The following is a 17,117-nucleotide window of genomic DNA, read 5'->3' as shown; positions in this document are numbered from 1 at the left end:
ATCTGCTATCTGGATTTGGGTGAAAGAGAAGCTGGGGAGGCTTGGGCAAGTAGCTGCGGGTGGGCGGAACTATTGGTCAGGGTAGCCAGGAGGAAAGCATGGCCAGCCGTAGAGAAATGCGTATTGAAATGTTTGATTATCATGGATTTATCGGTGGTGACCGTGTTACCTAGCCTCAGTGCAGTAGGCAGCTGAGAGGAGTAGTTAGTCGTTAGTATAAAGGCTGTGGCGGTCTTGAAATTGTCAGCTGGCAATTTGCCATTAATTAACAAATATATATTTGGCAACGTCAGGTCTCTACACATACAAATTAAATCATTTTATTTGTCACATGCACCGAATACAAATGGTGTGGACCAAAAATAAATAAATAAATAATTAAAGAGCAACAATAGAATAACAGTAGCGAGGCTATATACACCGGTACAGAGTCAATGTGCGGGGGCACAGGTTAGTCAAAGAAATTGAGGTAATATGTAGGTAGAGGTAAAGTGACTATGTATAGTTAATAAACAGAGTAGCAGCAGTGTAAAAATGGGGAGGGGATCAATGCTAATAGCCCGGGTAGCAATTTGATTAGTTGTTCAGGAGTCTTATAGCGTGGGGGTAGAAACTGTTAAGAAGCCGTTTGGACCTAGACTTGGCGCTCCGGTACCGCTTGCCGTGCGGTAGCAGAGAAAACAGTCTATGACTAGGGTGGCTGGAGTCTTTGACAATTTTTAGGGCCTTCCTCCGACACCGCCTGGTATAGAGGTCCTGGATGGCAGGTAGCTTGGCCCCAGTGATGTACTGGGCCGTATGCACTACCCTCTGTAGTACCTTGCGGTCGGAGGCCGAGCAGTTGCCATACCAGGTGGTGATGCAACCAGTCAGGATGCTCTCGATGGTTCAGCTGTAGAACTTTTGAGGATCTGAGGACCCATGCTGAATCTTTTCAATAGCCTGAGGTGCCATAAGCATTGTCATGCACTCTTCACAACTGTCTTGTGTTTGGACCATGATAGTTTGTTGGTGATGTGGACACCAAGGAACTTGGAAGCTCTCAACCTGCTCCACTACAGCCCCGTCGATGAGAATGGGTGCGTGCTCTGCGATTATTTTCCTGTAGTCCACGATGATCTCCTTTGTCTTGATCACGTTGAGGGAGATGTTATCCTGGCATCTCTGACCACCTCCCTATAGGCTTTCTCATCGTTGTCGGTGATCAAGCCTACCACTGTTGTGTCGTCGGAAAACTTGGTGTTGGTAGTTGTGCTTGGCCATGCAGTCATGGGTGAACAGGGAGTACAGGAAGGGACTGAGCACGCACCCGAGGGGCCCCCATGTTGAGGATCAGCGTGGCAGATGTGTTCTTACCTACCCTTACCACTTGGCGATGCGCACCTTTGGAACATCTACATTAAAAAAGTTGAATAAACCTATTTAATATACACCATCACAATAAATCCATTATTCATTTTAGTCTGGCCTAAAATAAACATTATGATATGAAGAAAATATATTTCAGAAGAACAGAATAGGAATCGGCCTAATGTATGCTATCTGGCTATTTTTTTTGTTAGAATAATATAATTGGAAAAAAAAATACCCAGAGCAAGTGGTTTCGTTGAGCATAAAAGTGATCATTTGAAACAGGTCTTATACTCTAGATGTCGGTTTTGGCAATTTTAGTTGTGAATTATACAAACCTGTCTGTCTTCAGAATCAAAACATACAATGGACTTCATGATGCGACTATAGGCTATTTGAAAGAGTTTGCACAAGCTCTAATATGCAAATGAAGGTTCTACATGCAACGTCTTAAACACTGACTGAATCATCACCTTAGAAACGGCTGTCCATTTCACTGCGTTTGGCTTAGAAATGACCACGTTTTCCACTCAGTTTCAACCTGTTGTTGAACTTCTTTCTTCAAATTGCCATCACAGTGAAGTAAATATTTTTTGCCTAATGGTGAGTTTTAAAAGCATGATACTGTTTTGATAAGTGTTTGATGTGATTTCTGATTTCATGTGCATTGATGTCAGAGTGGTTAGAGGGACAATAGAGCCCCGAGTACCAGGCCATTATGACCTGATGGTCGTTATGGAGCTGGGTACTACCAACATGTCCAGAGTACATAAGAGGAGATGACTCAATGGTCACATGGAATTTGACTGCGGTCATAACTTATGACTGCTGGTGTGGCAGTAATACAGTCACAGTACTATAGCAGTATTATAGTAGTACTGACTTGGTGATCTCTCGTCCCTCAGGTCCCACCAGGTACTGAGCCATCCAGTGACAGGCTTCACTGCTTTTAGACAGCAGCACCTCCACCGTAGTCATCCACTCCTCTGTGTCCACCCGCAGCTTCTTTTTGGTGTGGAGGTAGGTGTGGAACAGGAAGTGGACTGCTAGCTGGAGACTGACTCTGGCCATGGCCTGATAGGCTGGGTGCTTCAGCTTTGTCTGCAACACACACACACACACACACCTTATAAGAACAGTTTTAAAAGAGTCAGGCATAACTTTGAATTATGCAGACACGTCTCTGTTTATCTTACACACACAAACACATACCGCGTTGACGGAGGCCAGTGACAGAGTGAAGTTGAAGTAGTCGCTGTTGTACACATCTCTGTTCTTCATAAACTTCAGGTTCTCATCTCTCACCATCTATAGACAGATAAACACACAGAGAGAAAGAGAGAGACACCGAGAGAGAGACAGAGACACCGAGAGAGAGACAGAGACACCGAGAGAGAGACAGACAGAAAAATGGAGGGGGAAGGGGAGAGGAGTTTGTCTGTGCGCCACAAGACAGTGTTATACTGCACTGTTGGAGCTAGGAACAAAAGCATTTCGCTACACCCGCAATAACATCTGCTAAATAGGTGTATGTGACCAATAACATCTGCTAAATATGTGTATGTGACCAATAACATCTGCTAAATATGTGTATGTGACCAATAACATTTGATTAGCGAACTGAGCTAAAGCCTAGGCATTAACACAGGGTGCTTTTTTAAAGTCCTCAGGTCTCATGGAAGGTGACTGATTACAAAATGTGGTCCACCGAACCAGTCCAGTGTAGTTACCTGGTAGATCCTAGCAGGCATCTTCTCCACAAACAGTCCTTTCTTCTCTCCCTTCCGTACGAGGCGGGTCAGGACAGAGAGACGGTCATTGTTGGCCCTGGCAGGGCGAGGGGATGACTGGGGACTGACGTCTGGGCTAGAGGGCGCCGAACTACATGAAAAAGAGAGGGTTACAGTGTGAGTTGTGTGTGTGTGCATGAGGTGTGTGTATGTAGGCTGTGTGTGTGTGAGACTCACAGCGTGAGGTCTTCTGCCTCTTGCCTCATGACGCTGACTCTGCTCTTCTTAGGGAGAACAGGAGAGTTCTGGTCACTGATCCTCTGGTAAAACAACATGTAGGCGTTCCAATACCGCCGCCGCACATCTGGGTAAGGGTTAGCTACACACACACACAAAGTGATGTTAGGTTGGATATTTTATGGGTTTGTCATTAATGTACAGAAGGAACTGAAAAAAAGGGGACCAAGGACACTACCCAGAGGGACCATTTACATCCACTATTTGGTCTACCTGTTAAATAGGACTTACACTGATCGTAGACTTTAGGCCGGTACTCTCCTCCAAAGCACTCGTATTCCAGTGTCTCGTCGTTCATGTCAAACTCCTCGACCACATTGTCATTAAACTTATACCACCTTCCTCTAGCACTTCCCCTACAGGAGAGGAGAGCAGAATGGTAAGATGACTATTTATGATCAATGTAATTTCCTTGTCTTAAAAATAGGATATTTGTTTATAACACTTAAGTGTTAGTCTCTCACCGTCGGTCCTTTATGAAGGAGTAGTAATGTCCAGCGTGCGCCTGTCCGCTGTGGACTACGACTCCCACCAGCTCGTAGTTCTCAGAGATAGTGACCTTCTTCCTGGGTGAGCCACCTGCCTCCCCCGGCCCTCTCCCCCCTCCGCCCCCCCATCCTGACGAGCCATGCCAGACACTGTGTAGGGCTCCATGTTCAGCACCCAGGGAAACCTGATCTGCTCGTCGTATTTGATGGAGCGTCCGCTCTCCCAGTCGAATCCGAAGCGCATCAGATGGATACAGAGAACACTGGGCAGGGACTTTATGCAGGTCCGCTTCACTGTGGTACGCTGGAGAGATACACACACCAAGTTAACGTACATGTACACTAACACTGGACATCGACTTAATAAACATCCTGTTTACACACACATTAATACACATCCTCCTTATGTATACATTAACACACACACACACACACCTTCTCCTTGCACTTCTCGCAATAGTAGGCGTTGGTTCCTTCCAGCACCTCCCCCCTGACGAACTGGTCCAATGAGATCTCCAGACTCTGACACGAAGTCACACCCAGGTTCAGCGCCATAAACGTCTCCTCTCGCTCATATCTACGATCAGGGGTCAGAGGTTATAGTTAGGGGTTTAAAAGTGATGGCTGTGTGTGTGTGTGTGTGTGTGTATATACACACACATGTGTGAGCTTACCGGTGAGGACAGTCTTTGCAGATCTTCTGATCAGAGAAGATTCCCTGGAAAGTGTTCTTAAAGATCTGCTCACGGCCGATTTTCTAAAGAACAAAACAGACAACATCTCAATAATAAAAAGGTGTGTGTCACATTATAGTACAAATATGTGTGATAAGTAGATAAGTAGATAGTGGAGTGTGTGAAACCTTAAGGTGCTCGTCCAACTGGTCCACCAGTGAAGTGAAGAACTCATAGGCATCCTGTTGCTCTCGTACATACAGCTCCTTATTCCACATCTTAAAGATCTACAGAAACAAAAACATGCATTATTTTCAAAGGAAACGCGGGTAGTTAGTTGAGTATGTACTGTGTAGTGTACTTGAATGAGTGTGCGTGTGCATGTCCGCGTCTGCGCATGTTCGGATACCTTCCAGAAGTTCTCAGGGACGTAGTACTGCAGCTTGCTCTCCATCAGGTGTCCGAACAGAGACTGGACCTGACAGAAAACACTCTCGTCTGGCTGCTCCGTGTCGTCCTCTATAGACAGAAAGGCCTCAGCCAGGCCAGGCTGCATGTACAGCTGCTGGAACACAGCATTCATATAGCAGGTGGCTCCACCGTTCTTTAACCCTACGAACCCCGACACAGAGCGACTGTCCACCGGCGGGAGGAACTGGGAGAGGGGCACGGAGGGAGGGAATAGGAGAAGAGAGTTACGACACCGAAGGTAGAAACATGACATACCTGTAAACACTTCAGTTCTATCAAGCATTTCTCCATTCACATGTGTTCGTTGTGTGTGTTGTTGCACGCGCACACCAGGGTAGTAACGGTACACGTACTCATACCGAACCGTTTGGTACCCCGTTTGTTCCGCACTGTGAACCCCAACTAATAAATTAAAAAACAGAAAACACTAGGCCTGTGCCTACGCTGCATGGTAGGCCAATGTCTCCAGTAAATCTGAGCTGAAAAGATATTTCAGGCGATTCCGTTAACACAACTAGAGCCTATGCTCACAATTGTTTGCAAGAATGATAGCTGTTCTTTTAGTTTATGGTTGACGCCGCGTGTTGGCCATTAGCCAAATCGTTTCTCAAACAGAGTTAAAATCACATGAATGCATCCAAATGGTATTTACGACTTCATAACTGGTAAACTCCCACCTCCCACAAACTCGGCATCAGAGCGGAAAACTTGAGGCCCAACATAACAATCCAGTCGCAACAGACAACGTCAGGAACATTGTGAAACGTGAACGCAAAACACACCAAACCGTTACACCCATCTGTGTGTGTGCGCTCGCATGAGAGCAAAAATGTGTGTGAGACTCACGTCAAACTCCTTGCTGAGCGAAGGGTCTGACTGGTGGTGCATGGACAGCAGCTCTCTGGTGATGAGCTGTAGGTTGGCCACAGAGCTGTCTGCCAGCATCACCAGCACCTCGTAGGCTGCCAGTCTGCTGCTGGCCGTACTGCACTTGGGGAAGAAGTCGTGGCTGGGGGGGGAGCTGGAGGCGGGGTTAGACGTGTTCAGGATGATGCGCGATGCTCGGAAGAGGAAGTCATCTAACAGCTGCTGGATCAGAGAGTGACCTGTGGAGACAACACACACATGCTGTAAATGTGAAAGTCGTCTATTTAGCAACTTTGAAACCCGAACTGCCTGGACTGTCTTGTAATGCAACATGCAAAAATGTTACAGTTACAGTTCATATAAGGACATCAGTCAATTAAAAAAATTCATAAGGCCCAAATCTATGGATTTCACATGACTGGGAAAACAGTTATGCATCGGTTGGTCACAGATACCTTGAGAAAAAAATGTTGGGGCGTGGATCAGAAAACCAGTCAGTATCTGGTGTGACCACCATTTGTCTCATGCAGTGCGACACATCTCCTTCGCATAGAGTTGATCAGGCTATTTATTGTGGCCTGTGGAATGTTGTCCCACTCCTCTTCAATGGCTGTGCAAAGTTGCTGGACATTGGCGGGAACTGGAACACGCCGTTGTACACGTCGATCCAGAGTATCCCAAACATGGTGAATGGGTGACATGTCTGGTGAGTATGCAGGCCATGGAAGAACTGGGACATTTTTAGCTTCGAGGAAGTGTACATAACCTTGCATCATGGGGTTGTCCATTATCATGCTGAAACATACGGTTATGGCGACCGATGACAGGCACGACAATGGGCCTCAGGATCTCGTCATTCAAATTGCCATTGATAAGATGCATTGTGTTTGTTGTCCGTGGCTTATGCCTGCCCATACAATAACCGCACCCCCATCATGGGGCACTCGGTTCACAATGTTGACATCAGCAATCCACTCGCCAACACAATGCCATACACGTGAGTCTGCGGTTGTGAGGCCGGTTGGACGTACTGCCAAATTCTCGAAAACAACATTGGATGTGGCTTATGGTAGAGAAATGAACATTAGACATTTATGCTAATTATACGCTCCCTCAAAACTTGAGACGTCTGTGACATTGTGCTGTGTGACACAAAACTGCCTGTTTTAGAGTGGCCTTTTATTGTCCCCAGCACAAGGTACACCTGTGGAATGATCATCATGTTTAAATCAGCTTCTTGATATGCCACCCCTCTCAGGTGGATGGATTATCTTGACAAAGGAGAAATGCTCACTAACAGGGAGATAAACACATTTTTGCCCAAGATTTGAGAGAAATAAGCATTTTGTGCCTAAAGAACATTTCTGGGATAATTGATTTAATCTTATGAACCACGGGACCAACACTTTATATGTGGTTTATATTTTTGTTCAGTGTAACTTGCAATTGTGCTTGGTGCTGGACCGTCTCCCTACCACAGCAAAGCATTCGGAAAATATAACCTTTTAAGGATCTGAACTGTGTGTGTGTATGTATGGCAGGCTGTGTTCTGGTGTGTGTGTGTGTGTGTCTTCTGTGTTCCGATGGTGTATATGTACAGTGCATTGGGAAAGTATTCAGAACCCTTGACCTTTTCCACATTTTGATTTGGAAAGGCCTCCATCATTCTTAAACGGATGAAGTTTGGAACCACCAAGAGACTCTTCCTACAGCTGGCCGGCCGGCCAGCCAAACTAAGCAATCGGGGGAGAAGGGTCTTGGTCAGGGAGGTGACCAAGAACCCGATGGTCACTCTGACAGAGTTTCTCTATGGAGATGGGAGAACCTTCCAGAAGGACAACCATCTCTGCAGCACTCCACCAATCAGGCCTTTATGGTAGAGTGGCCAGACGGAAGCCACTCTTCAGTAAAAAGGCACATGACTGCCCGGTTGGAGTTTGCCAAAAGGCACCTAAAGAACTCTGACCATGAGAAACAAGATTCTCTCTGAAACCAAGATTGAGCTCTTTGGCCTGAATTCCAAGCATCACTTCTGGAGGAAACCTGGCACCATCCCTACAGTGAAGTACAGAGAGATCCTTGACAGACTGGGGCAAAGGTTCACCTTCCAACATGACAACGACCTCAAGCACAAAGCCAAGACAACGGAGGAGCAGCTTCGGAACAAGTCTCTGAATGTCCTTGAGTGGCCTAGACAGATCCCGGACTTGAAGCCATCGAACATCTCTGGAGAGACCTGAAAATTGCTGTGCAGCGACGCCCCCCATCCAACCTGAGAGCTTGAGGGGATCTGCAGAGAATGGGAGAAACTCCCCAAATACAGGTGTGCCAAGCTTGTAGCGTCATACCCAAGAAGACTTGAGGCTGTAATCGCTGCCAAAGGTGCTTCAACAAAGTGCTGAGTTTTTGCTTTGTCATTATGGGGTATTGTGTGTAGATTGATGAGGGGGAAAACCATTTAATACATTTTAGAATAAGGTTGTAACATAACAAAATGTGGAAAAATTCAAGGGGTCTGAATACTTTCCGAAGGCACGGCATATGAAAGTGTGTGTTCTCACCCAGTTGTTCCTTCTCTGTGCCACAGAGTGACAGTAGTGTTTTGATGAGGCGGAGGTGTCCAGCCTGCAGGATGTTGTCAGCCTCACTGGTCTCCATCTCAGAGCTCCAGCTGGGCTCAAAGTTATCCAACCAGCTGATTTCATCTTCCAACATGGCCACCGCACTCACTGACAACACCTCCATCTCCGAACCTGGAGTGGGACAGGAGCATTCATCATGTGTCAATGAGTGTTGGAAAACCGTTGGTGTGTGTGTCTGTGTGTAAACTTACTGGTCAAGTCATCCAGTAGTTGACATCGCAGGTCAAAGTACTCAGTACACTGTGACAGCAACCTGGACAGACAGAACAATATTACACTCAGATATAGACACAACAGACAGAACAAAACAGGCCGTGGCGCTATACATCCATATACACTTACAACTAGCTACAGCTATATGACGCTTTACATCAGCTTTTATATATTTTCCAGTTACATGCTGACTAGACTGGGCGCACGCGGGCATCCACGTGCATGTTGATTTTGTCCAGACACGATCAGGACACGCAGGTTGAAACAAACTCTGAACCAACTATATTAATTTGGGGACAGGTTGAAAAGCATAAAACATTCATGGTAGTTTAGCTAGCTAGATTGACGTTGCCAGCAAATCTTTCCTGGGATATAAACTTCAGGTTGTTTTACCTGAAATGCACAAGGTCCTCTACTGCACAAGGTCCCCCGACACTTAATCCACAGATAAAAGCGTAAACTGAGTTTGTTTCTAGTAATCATTCCGCCGTCAGTCTTCTTCTTTGGACGTTATATGGTGTTTGGCAACCAACTTTAGGTGCATTACCACCCCCGACTGGAGTGTGGACCTCAGTTCATCTTTCAATCACCCACGTGGGTCTATGCTCCTAAAAACCAATGAGGAGATGGGAGAGGCGGGACTTGCAGCGCATCAAGCGTCACATATAGAACTTGGTTCTATTTTAGCGCCTGATTTGTTATTCAAATCATTGCAAGCGGTGTGGTCAGCATGTTAGTCCATCTATCATCTCTCACGGATAATTTGGCCCCATCTGCTGTTTAAGATAACTTACTACTGCCTCCCAGTAGCAATGACAACAATACGTGTGTGTACCTCTGGTTGACTCCTCTCATGACAGACGTGGGGCTCCAGAGAGGCAGCTGGGAGGCAAGGACGACTCGGAGCAGGAACACGTTGGGTTTGACGATCTCAGGGAACGCAGAGCTGTCGGATTGGCTCAGCGTGTACAGCTGGTCACATGCCACACGCCGGATCTGACAGAGACACGGGTTAGAACACACACACACACACACTCAGTCTCACACACCAACACACATCCTAGGTACCTCTCCACTGGCTGATCCTAGCAGGATGTCGATGATGAAGTCGCTGACACAGGGGAGGATGTAGAATGAGCCTGGAGAGAGACACACACACTGTTAGCATTCTGTCTTTACAAAACAGTGTCTGTGTGTCAAATCAAGGCCACATTGTAATCATCACATGCTTGGTAAACAACAGGTGTAGACTAACAGTGAAATGCTTACTTACGGGCCCTTCCCAACAATGCAGAGAAAGAAAATAGAGAAATAATAGACAGGTAAAACACATAATAATAAATACACAATGAGCAGCGATAACTTGGCTCTATACACGGGGTACCAATACCGAGTCGGTGTGCAGGGGTATGAGGTAATTGAGCTAGATATGTACATACAACTAGGAATAAAGTCACAGATAATAAACAGTAGCGTGTGTGATGAGACAAAAGAAAGTTAGGGTCAATGCAGATAGATAAATAGTCCAGGTAGCTGTTTGGTTAACTATTTAACTAACTATTTCTCATCGTCGCCAATGATCAGGCCAACCATTGTCGTGCCGTCAGCAAACTTAATGATGGTGTTGAAGTAGTACGTGGCAACGCAGTCGTGGGTGAACAGGGAGTACAGGAGGGGACTAAGCACGCACCCGAGGGGCACCCGCGGTGAGGGTCAGCATGGCAGATGTTTTGTTGCTTACCCTCATCACCCGGGTGCGGCTCATCAGTAAGTCCCGGATCCAGATGAAGAGGGAGGTGTTCAGTCCCAGGGAGCTTAACTTAGTGATGAGCTTGGAGGGCACTATGGTGTTGAACGCTGAGCTGTAGTCAATTAACATCTCTCACATAGGTGTTCCTTTTATCCAGGTGGGAAAGGCCAGTGTGGAGTGCAATAGAGACTGCGTCATCTGCGGATCTATAGGGGCGGTATGTGAATGGGAGTAGGTCTAGGGTTTCTGGGATGATAGTATTGATGTGAGCCAATGACCAGCCTTTCAAAGCATTTCATGGCTACAGATGTGAGTGCTACAGGGCGATAGTAATTTAGACATGTTACCTTGGTGTTCTTGGGCACAGGGACTATGGTGGTCTGCTTGAAACATGTAGGTATTACAGACTGGGTCAGGTTTTGAAAATGTCAGTGTGTGTTACCTAGCTGCAGTGTTCGTAGCCGTAGACAGGAGACCAGTAGAGACAGGAGTGTGTGTGTGTGTGTGTGTGTTACCTAGCTGCTGTGTTCGTAGCTGTAGACAGGTGACCAGTAGTGACAGGGCCTCTCTAGCGATGATGCAGTCTTTAATAGAAACACTCTGCTGCTTCACGCATATCCCAGCATGCAGAGCTGTGGGTGGCGCTTCGCCCTCACTGCTGGAGCTGCAGTTACTTCCTGTCGAGAGAGAAGTAAAAAGAGAGAGGAGAGAGAGAGAGAAATCCTCAGTATAAGGCCAAAGAATGAGAAGAGCGTAACAGACAATCCATTTCATTGCTCACAATTCAGGCTGATGTGTATGTTGTTAAATGTGTGTCAATATATTCCACCAGTGCCTTGTATGTGTGTGTCTCACCAGTGCTGCTGACACGGGTGCGGACCCCAAGTGGGAGGAGCGAGCTGTGCTCAGGTCTGATTGGCTGTGGACTGCCGACGAGGTCCAATCGGCCAGCGGCTGCTGCCCATGTCAGACGCATGAAGCACGCCAACGTCGAGGTGAAGTCCCCCACCTCCATCGTCTATGGAGAAGAGACATGGTTAGAGGTGTGTGTAAGATGTGTGTGTATTAGTTGCATGTTTGTGTTAGGTATGCATTAGTGTGTGTGTGTGTGTACCTGTATAGCTACGCGTGCAGCAGGGATGATCTCCTCTACTCTGATGGAGGAGCGTTCAGACAGAGACATCTGTCTATAGGAGCTCTTCTCTGGCGTTCCACACAGCGACAGCTGCCTCCCCGGTCGCCCCGCATTACGGAACGGCCGACTAGACAGCGTGTCGCCCTCCCGGATGACATCATCATCCAGCAACGACGGCATACTCTGGCCAACCAAAAGGAACCTGCAGGGGAAAGAAAGATCCAATCCCATTCAACCTCTCTAACAACGTATCTAAACGTGTGTGTGTGCAGTGGTGGGTTCTAGGCGACATGGACAGGCGCCCACACCCAAAAAAATCAGAATGGTGACATTTGCGCGATCGTTTTTCTATCGCTCATTTGCACGTCACGTCAATGATATCATGTGTGGGACTGAAGGTCAATTAACCTTGTCGGAGTGGGCGCCCTGATTCTAGTTGCCTGGGAAGGTCTCCCACTCAGAAGTACGAGATGGGGAGGGGGGCGGGAGTAGGTTGACCAGAGGTCTCCCCACTGGAAGCCCGAGGTAGGGGGAATCTATCAAATAGCGCACCTCTAACTTTGTACAGTATGAATGCAATTAGTACAAATCAGTCACACTATCAAATGCTACCAAATAAACTACAATTCATTCATAATACTGTGAATATATAGTTTCACAGACATGTTGTTGCATTTTTTCAATCATTAAGAATAATATAAAACCAGTCTGCACACCACCAAGGTGAACTGGTTTAGTCTTGACTCTTGGTTGACAGTGTTGGGGAATGGGTAATGTAGTATTGACTCTTGGTTGACAGTGTTGGGGAATGGGTAATGTAGTCTTGACTCTTGGTTGACAGTGTTGGGGAATGGGTAATGTAGTCTTGACTCTTGGTTGACAGTGTTGGGGAATGGGTAATGTAGTCTTGACTCTTGGTTGAGTGTTGGGGGATGGGTAATGTAGTCTTGACTCTTGGTTGACAGTGTTGGGGGATGGGTAATGTAGTCTTGACTCTTGGTTGACAGTGTTGGGGAATGGGTAATGTAGTCTTGACTCTTGGTTGACAGTGTTGGGGAATGGGTAATGTAGTCTTGACTCTTGGTTGAGTGTTGGGGGATGGGTAATGTTGGGGGATGGGTCTTGACTCTTGGTTGACAGTGTTGGGGGATGGGTAATGTAGTCTTGACTCTTGGTTGACAGTGTTGGGGGATGGGTAATGTAGTCTTGACTCTTGGTTGACAGTGTTGGGGGATGGGTAATGTAGTCTTGACTCTTGGTTGACAGTGTTGGGGAATGGGTAATGTATTGATGCTTGAGTGCCAAATCAACACAAATTTGTTTCTATTTGTCTGTTATTTATTTTGTATATTTATGAGTTATTTTTGTATATATTTTATATAGTTTTAAAATGTTATGATTATTTATTTGTGTTGTTCCGAATGTCTGAATAAAAATGACAGTTAGTGCAGAATGGTGGGTGGGGGTTCGCCCAGGGAGCTATACAAGCTAGAACCGCCACTGTGTGTGTGTGTGTGTGTGTGTGTGTGTGTACCTGGCCAGTTGTAGACAGATGGAGTAGACTCCCTGTCTGGTCTCATAGTCCACCTCAGAGGGAATAGAGTCTCGCTGCATCACGTTCACCACCAAACTGAGACCTCCAGCTTTCAGGAAGTTCTCACAGAAAGACTTGACACTGGTCTTAGCCATCTCGTCATCTGAGGTTGGCATCAACTTAGAACTCAACACCTTGAGAAAGGAGAAGAAAGAGAGCGGTCACAGAACGAAGTGTGTCCGTGCACAAATGTGTGTGTGTGTACAGGAGTGTGTGTGTGTGTGTGTGTACAGGAGTGTGTGTGTGTGTGTGTGTGTGTGTGTGTGTGTGTGTGTACAGGTGTGTGTGTGTGTGTGTGTGTGTGTGTGTGTGTGTACAGGAGTGTGTGTGTGTGTGTGTGTGTGTGTGTGTACAGGAGTGTGTGTGTGTGTGTGTGTACCTCCAGGTTGTAGAGGACTCTGAAGGTGGACATCCCAGGAGCAGTGGATCTGAAGAGTGATTCCAAGATGGAGGCAGCACTGGGCTGGTGCTGCTGCTTAGAACCCAGAGACGGAGACCGAGAGCCTGACCCCTGACCCAGGGTGAACAGCGTCTTCTACAGCAGACACACACAACAAACGCATACATGTTATCACCCTGGCTCTGGTCAGAGGGGTTTAACTGTCCTCATCATTTCAACCCAAACACAAACTAACCCACCAGGCCTGATGGTTGCTAGTACAGGGTTAGATTATGTTAGTACTGAAGGGTTAGTAGCTATAGAACTAGTTAATGTAAATGTACCTGGTGACTCCATACACTGGACTCTTTGGGAACAAAGTTATCTAGAGCATCCTGAACCTCTGGGTCTGTTGGGATCAGCAGCAGCAGCTTACGCACACGCAGGGTTGTCCTGGAACACACACACACAGAACGTCATACATTCAGGTCCAGGTCCTTGAAGGATCTGTGTGTGTTCATGCACAACTCACCGGGGTTCGTCCAGGTTGGCCAGCTGGTAGAGCATCTCAAACACGTTGCACACCAACGCCATGACAACGCCTGGAAGGGACTTCTCCTACAAACACACCGTTAGCACATAATCAGAGACAAACATGAACTCAATGCGTTCGTATACACATGTCAGTGAGTGATTGTGTGTGGTTTACCTGTTCCATAGCGTAGGCTGAGTTGAAGACCGCAGAGCTGGAGGAGGAGGAGGCGGAGGCGGAGGATTCAGAGCTGCCACCTGAGGGTGTCCCTGTGCCAGAGCTCTTCACTGTCAGAGACTGCTCATCACTGAACCCCAGCTGGGACAGCAGCTTCTGGTCCCGGTTCATAGTCAACTACAGAGCAAAGAGAGAGTTACACAAAACACACAGATACATATGATACACAGTCACACACCTCCATCCTTTGGCTTACTACGCTGTCACACACACTGTTCAGTCAACAAGACACACAAATAACACACACACACACACACACTCACCACGCTGTCATTGGCAAAGATTTGGACATTGTCGACTGGACAGCTGAGGTGCTCGGCGATCTTCCATCGGATGCTGCCTACAGTCTCATTACTGTGGGCCTCCAGGGTGAAGGTGTCTTTGGTGGACTCATAGGTGACGTGTAGAGAGACAGGGTGGCCGTTGAACGACGCTCCGTGAGGTAGAATGGTACGAGGCACAGAGTACAGATCCTACACACACACACAGTCATGTTTCTATCTTTCCATGTCACGCTCTCATCCCCCAAATGGAAATGTTTATAACGACATATAGGTGAAAGTAGTCTAACGTTTAAACAAAAATGATAAATGCAGTGTTACATATTTTGGTCAGTGTGAGGTCTTACCTCGATAGTGATGACGTAACGCTCAGCCAATAGCAGCAGCCTCTCAATGATAACCAGTTTGGTGGACCTGGAAGGTGATTGGACCGACGTAGCAACAGTTGGCATGGCGGTGGCCGTCAGCATCTTGGTTGCCCTGGTAACAGCATGAGTCAACGTGGGACCTCCTAGAGCTGAACTGGCTGCCTCCAGTCGTTTGTAACAATCAGCAATGAACTTCTTGTGTAAAGACACAGAATCCTACAGACACACACAGCGGGGACCGAGAGACTGAAAAACAGCTTCTATCTCAAGGCCATCAGACTGTTAAATAGCCATCACTAACATTGAGTGGCTGCTGCCAAACATACTGACGACAAATCTCTAGCCACTTTAATAATGGAAAAATTGATGTAGTAAATGTATCAGCCACTTTAAACTATGCCAGTTTATATAATGTTTACATACCCTACATTACTCATCTCAGTATATATACTGTACTCTATACCATCTACCGCATCTTGCCTATACCGTTCGGCCATCACTCATTCATACATACATTTTATGTACTTATTCATTCCTTTACACTTGTGTGTATAAGGCAGTTGTTGTGAAATTGTTAGGTTAGATTACTTGTTAGATATTACTGCACGGTCGGAACTAGACGCACAAGCATTTCGCTACACTTGCAGTAACATCTGCTAACCATGTGTATGTGACAAATAAAATGTGATTTGAGAGTCAATAGCAGAGATGGTAACCATGACCCCCAAACACACACACAGGTTTGGGTACTAACGGACTGCATGTAACAGGGATTATGTAATCCGATTACAAAAATGAAGTAACTATCAGCACAGATTGCTTAAAACAAATATGGCGTAATCAAAAAAGGACACTTTAGATTAGTTAACACAGCTCCATCCTGTTTGTTCACTTCCTAAGCCCTGGGCTGAAACACACGACAAATCCGCTGCTTGCACAGCCTCTAGTTTCAAGTGAAACTACACTGAAATATACCTGTCAGCTTTGGCACACAGATCTATGTGTTTTTGCAAACTGAGAATAGTCTACATTCAGAATATTTGCACAATTGATCATCCAACTCATGAAATAATCAGATCTCTTGGATCCGTTACATGTCTACTTTATGGTTCCAGACTGTTATGTTAAAGGTGGGCCAGACATTCAAACGCTCATTTCCTCTTTTACTGAGCACTATCTGCTTGGTGGCTGGGTGCAGTAGGCCTAGAACTGCACAATCAAAGAACAAGAGTTGGGTCTGATTTCCCTGCAACTTGACAGTGAAGCAGACTTTTTAGCAGTGGTGTCATTTCATCAAGAAGATGCAACAGGCATCTGAGCCAGCAATTGCCCAAAGATGCTGGTGAGCTGGGTGGGCAAGAGGAGAGATAGGTGGGCAGAGAGGTCACTCATCAGTCTGCAGCATAAACTGATGTGGCAGATGCTGGCTAACCAAGTAATCCAAAAGTAATCAGATTGCGTTACTCATTCCAATGGATTATATTACTAATTACTTTTACTGTCATGTAATCTCTAATCAGTAACTGATTACCTTTCTCAAGTAATCCTTCATCAAACCCTGCACACACACACACACACACACCTTCTTCATCTTTGGGTTGAGGTTGGTGTAGCTGTAGGTGATGATGAGCTGGATGGCCTCGTTAGCGATCTCCTCGTCAGGCGTTTCCATGGCGATGCGCCAGATAAAGTCCATCCCAGACAGGTCCAGCCGCTCCACACACTACACACACAGGACCGAAATGATAAAAGGGTTGGGGTGTTTAGGTCCCACAGGTGCATTATTAATCCTAACGGTCAGGATAGTGTTAGCCTCATATGCTGAATAAATTGACAGAAACTGGTCAGATTGTTGGAGTCCATAAATTACTTTCCAGCTCTGAAAATATGTCTCAATACTGATATGGAGATGAACGACTGTCTAGACATATCATGAACCAAAATATTTCATAAAAAAGGGGTTGTTTCACCATGTCAGTGCCTTTTGAGATGTGTAACTTGAAGAAAATTGATTTCGCCTAATTTTAACATGGTTATATAGAGCACATACATGTTCAACATTAATGTTTTTTTACAATAAAAAGTTTAAAAAAGACTATAGCAGTGGTT

The 17,117-nt window shown here is 46.2% G+C and overlaps 1 protein-coding gene across 1 annotated transcript in view; it reads right to left on the bottom strand.

Annotated features, from left to right (window-relative positions):
* Positions 1-17,117, bottom strand: part of usp24 (ubiquitin specific peptidase 24) — a 51,790-nt gene that overhangs the window by 10,844 nt on the left and 23,829 nt on the right. Inside the window, 27 exon segments of the mRNA XM_029686347.2 lie at positions 2,234-2,451; positions 2,563-2,658; positions 3,081-3,231; positions 3,318-3,459; positions 3,609-3,733; positions 3,842-3,968; positions 3,971-4,169; positions 4,301-4,442; positions 4,540-4,622; positions 4,728-4,826; positions 4,949-5,194; positions 5,857-6,116; positions 8,439-8,630; positions 8,711-8,772; positions 9,568-9,728; positions 9,801-9,871; positions 10,998-11,159; positions 11,338-11,500; positions 11,597-11,819; positions 13,152-13,345; positions 13,591-13,746; positions 13,935-14,043; positions 14,123-14,208; positions 14,300-14,476; positions 14,623-14,832; positions 14,988-15,224; positions 16,591-16,731. Coding sequence (XP_029542207.2) covers positions 2,234-2,451; positions 2,563-2,658; positions 3,081-3,231; positions 3,318-3,459; positions 3,609-3,733; positions 3,842-3,968; positions 3,971-4,169; positions 4,301-4,442; positions 4,540-4,622; positions 4,728-4,826; positions 4,949-5,194; positions 5,857-6,116; positions 8,439-8,630; positions 8,711-8,772; positions 9,568-9,728; positions 9,801-9,871; positions 10,998-11,159; positions 11,338-11,500; positions 11,597-11,819; positions 13,152-13,345; positions 13,591-13,746; positions 13,935-14,043; positions 14,123-14,208; positions 14,300-14,476; positions 14,623-14,832; positions 14,988-15,224; positions 16,591-16,731 — 4,232 coding nt within the window.

Source organism: Oncorhynchus nerka, linkage group LG17 (assembly GCF_034236695.1).
Source record: "Oncorhynchus nerka isolate Pitt River linkage group LG17, Oner_Uvic_2.0, whole genome shotgun sequence".
Classification (NCBI taxonomy): Eukaryota; Metazoa; Chordata; class Actinopteri; order Salmoniformes; family Salmonidae; genus Oncorhynchus; species Oncorhynchus nerka.
The sequence above is the reverse complement of the archived record's forward strand: the minus strand, read 5'-3'. Positions and strand labels throughout refer to the sequence as shown.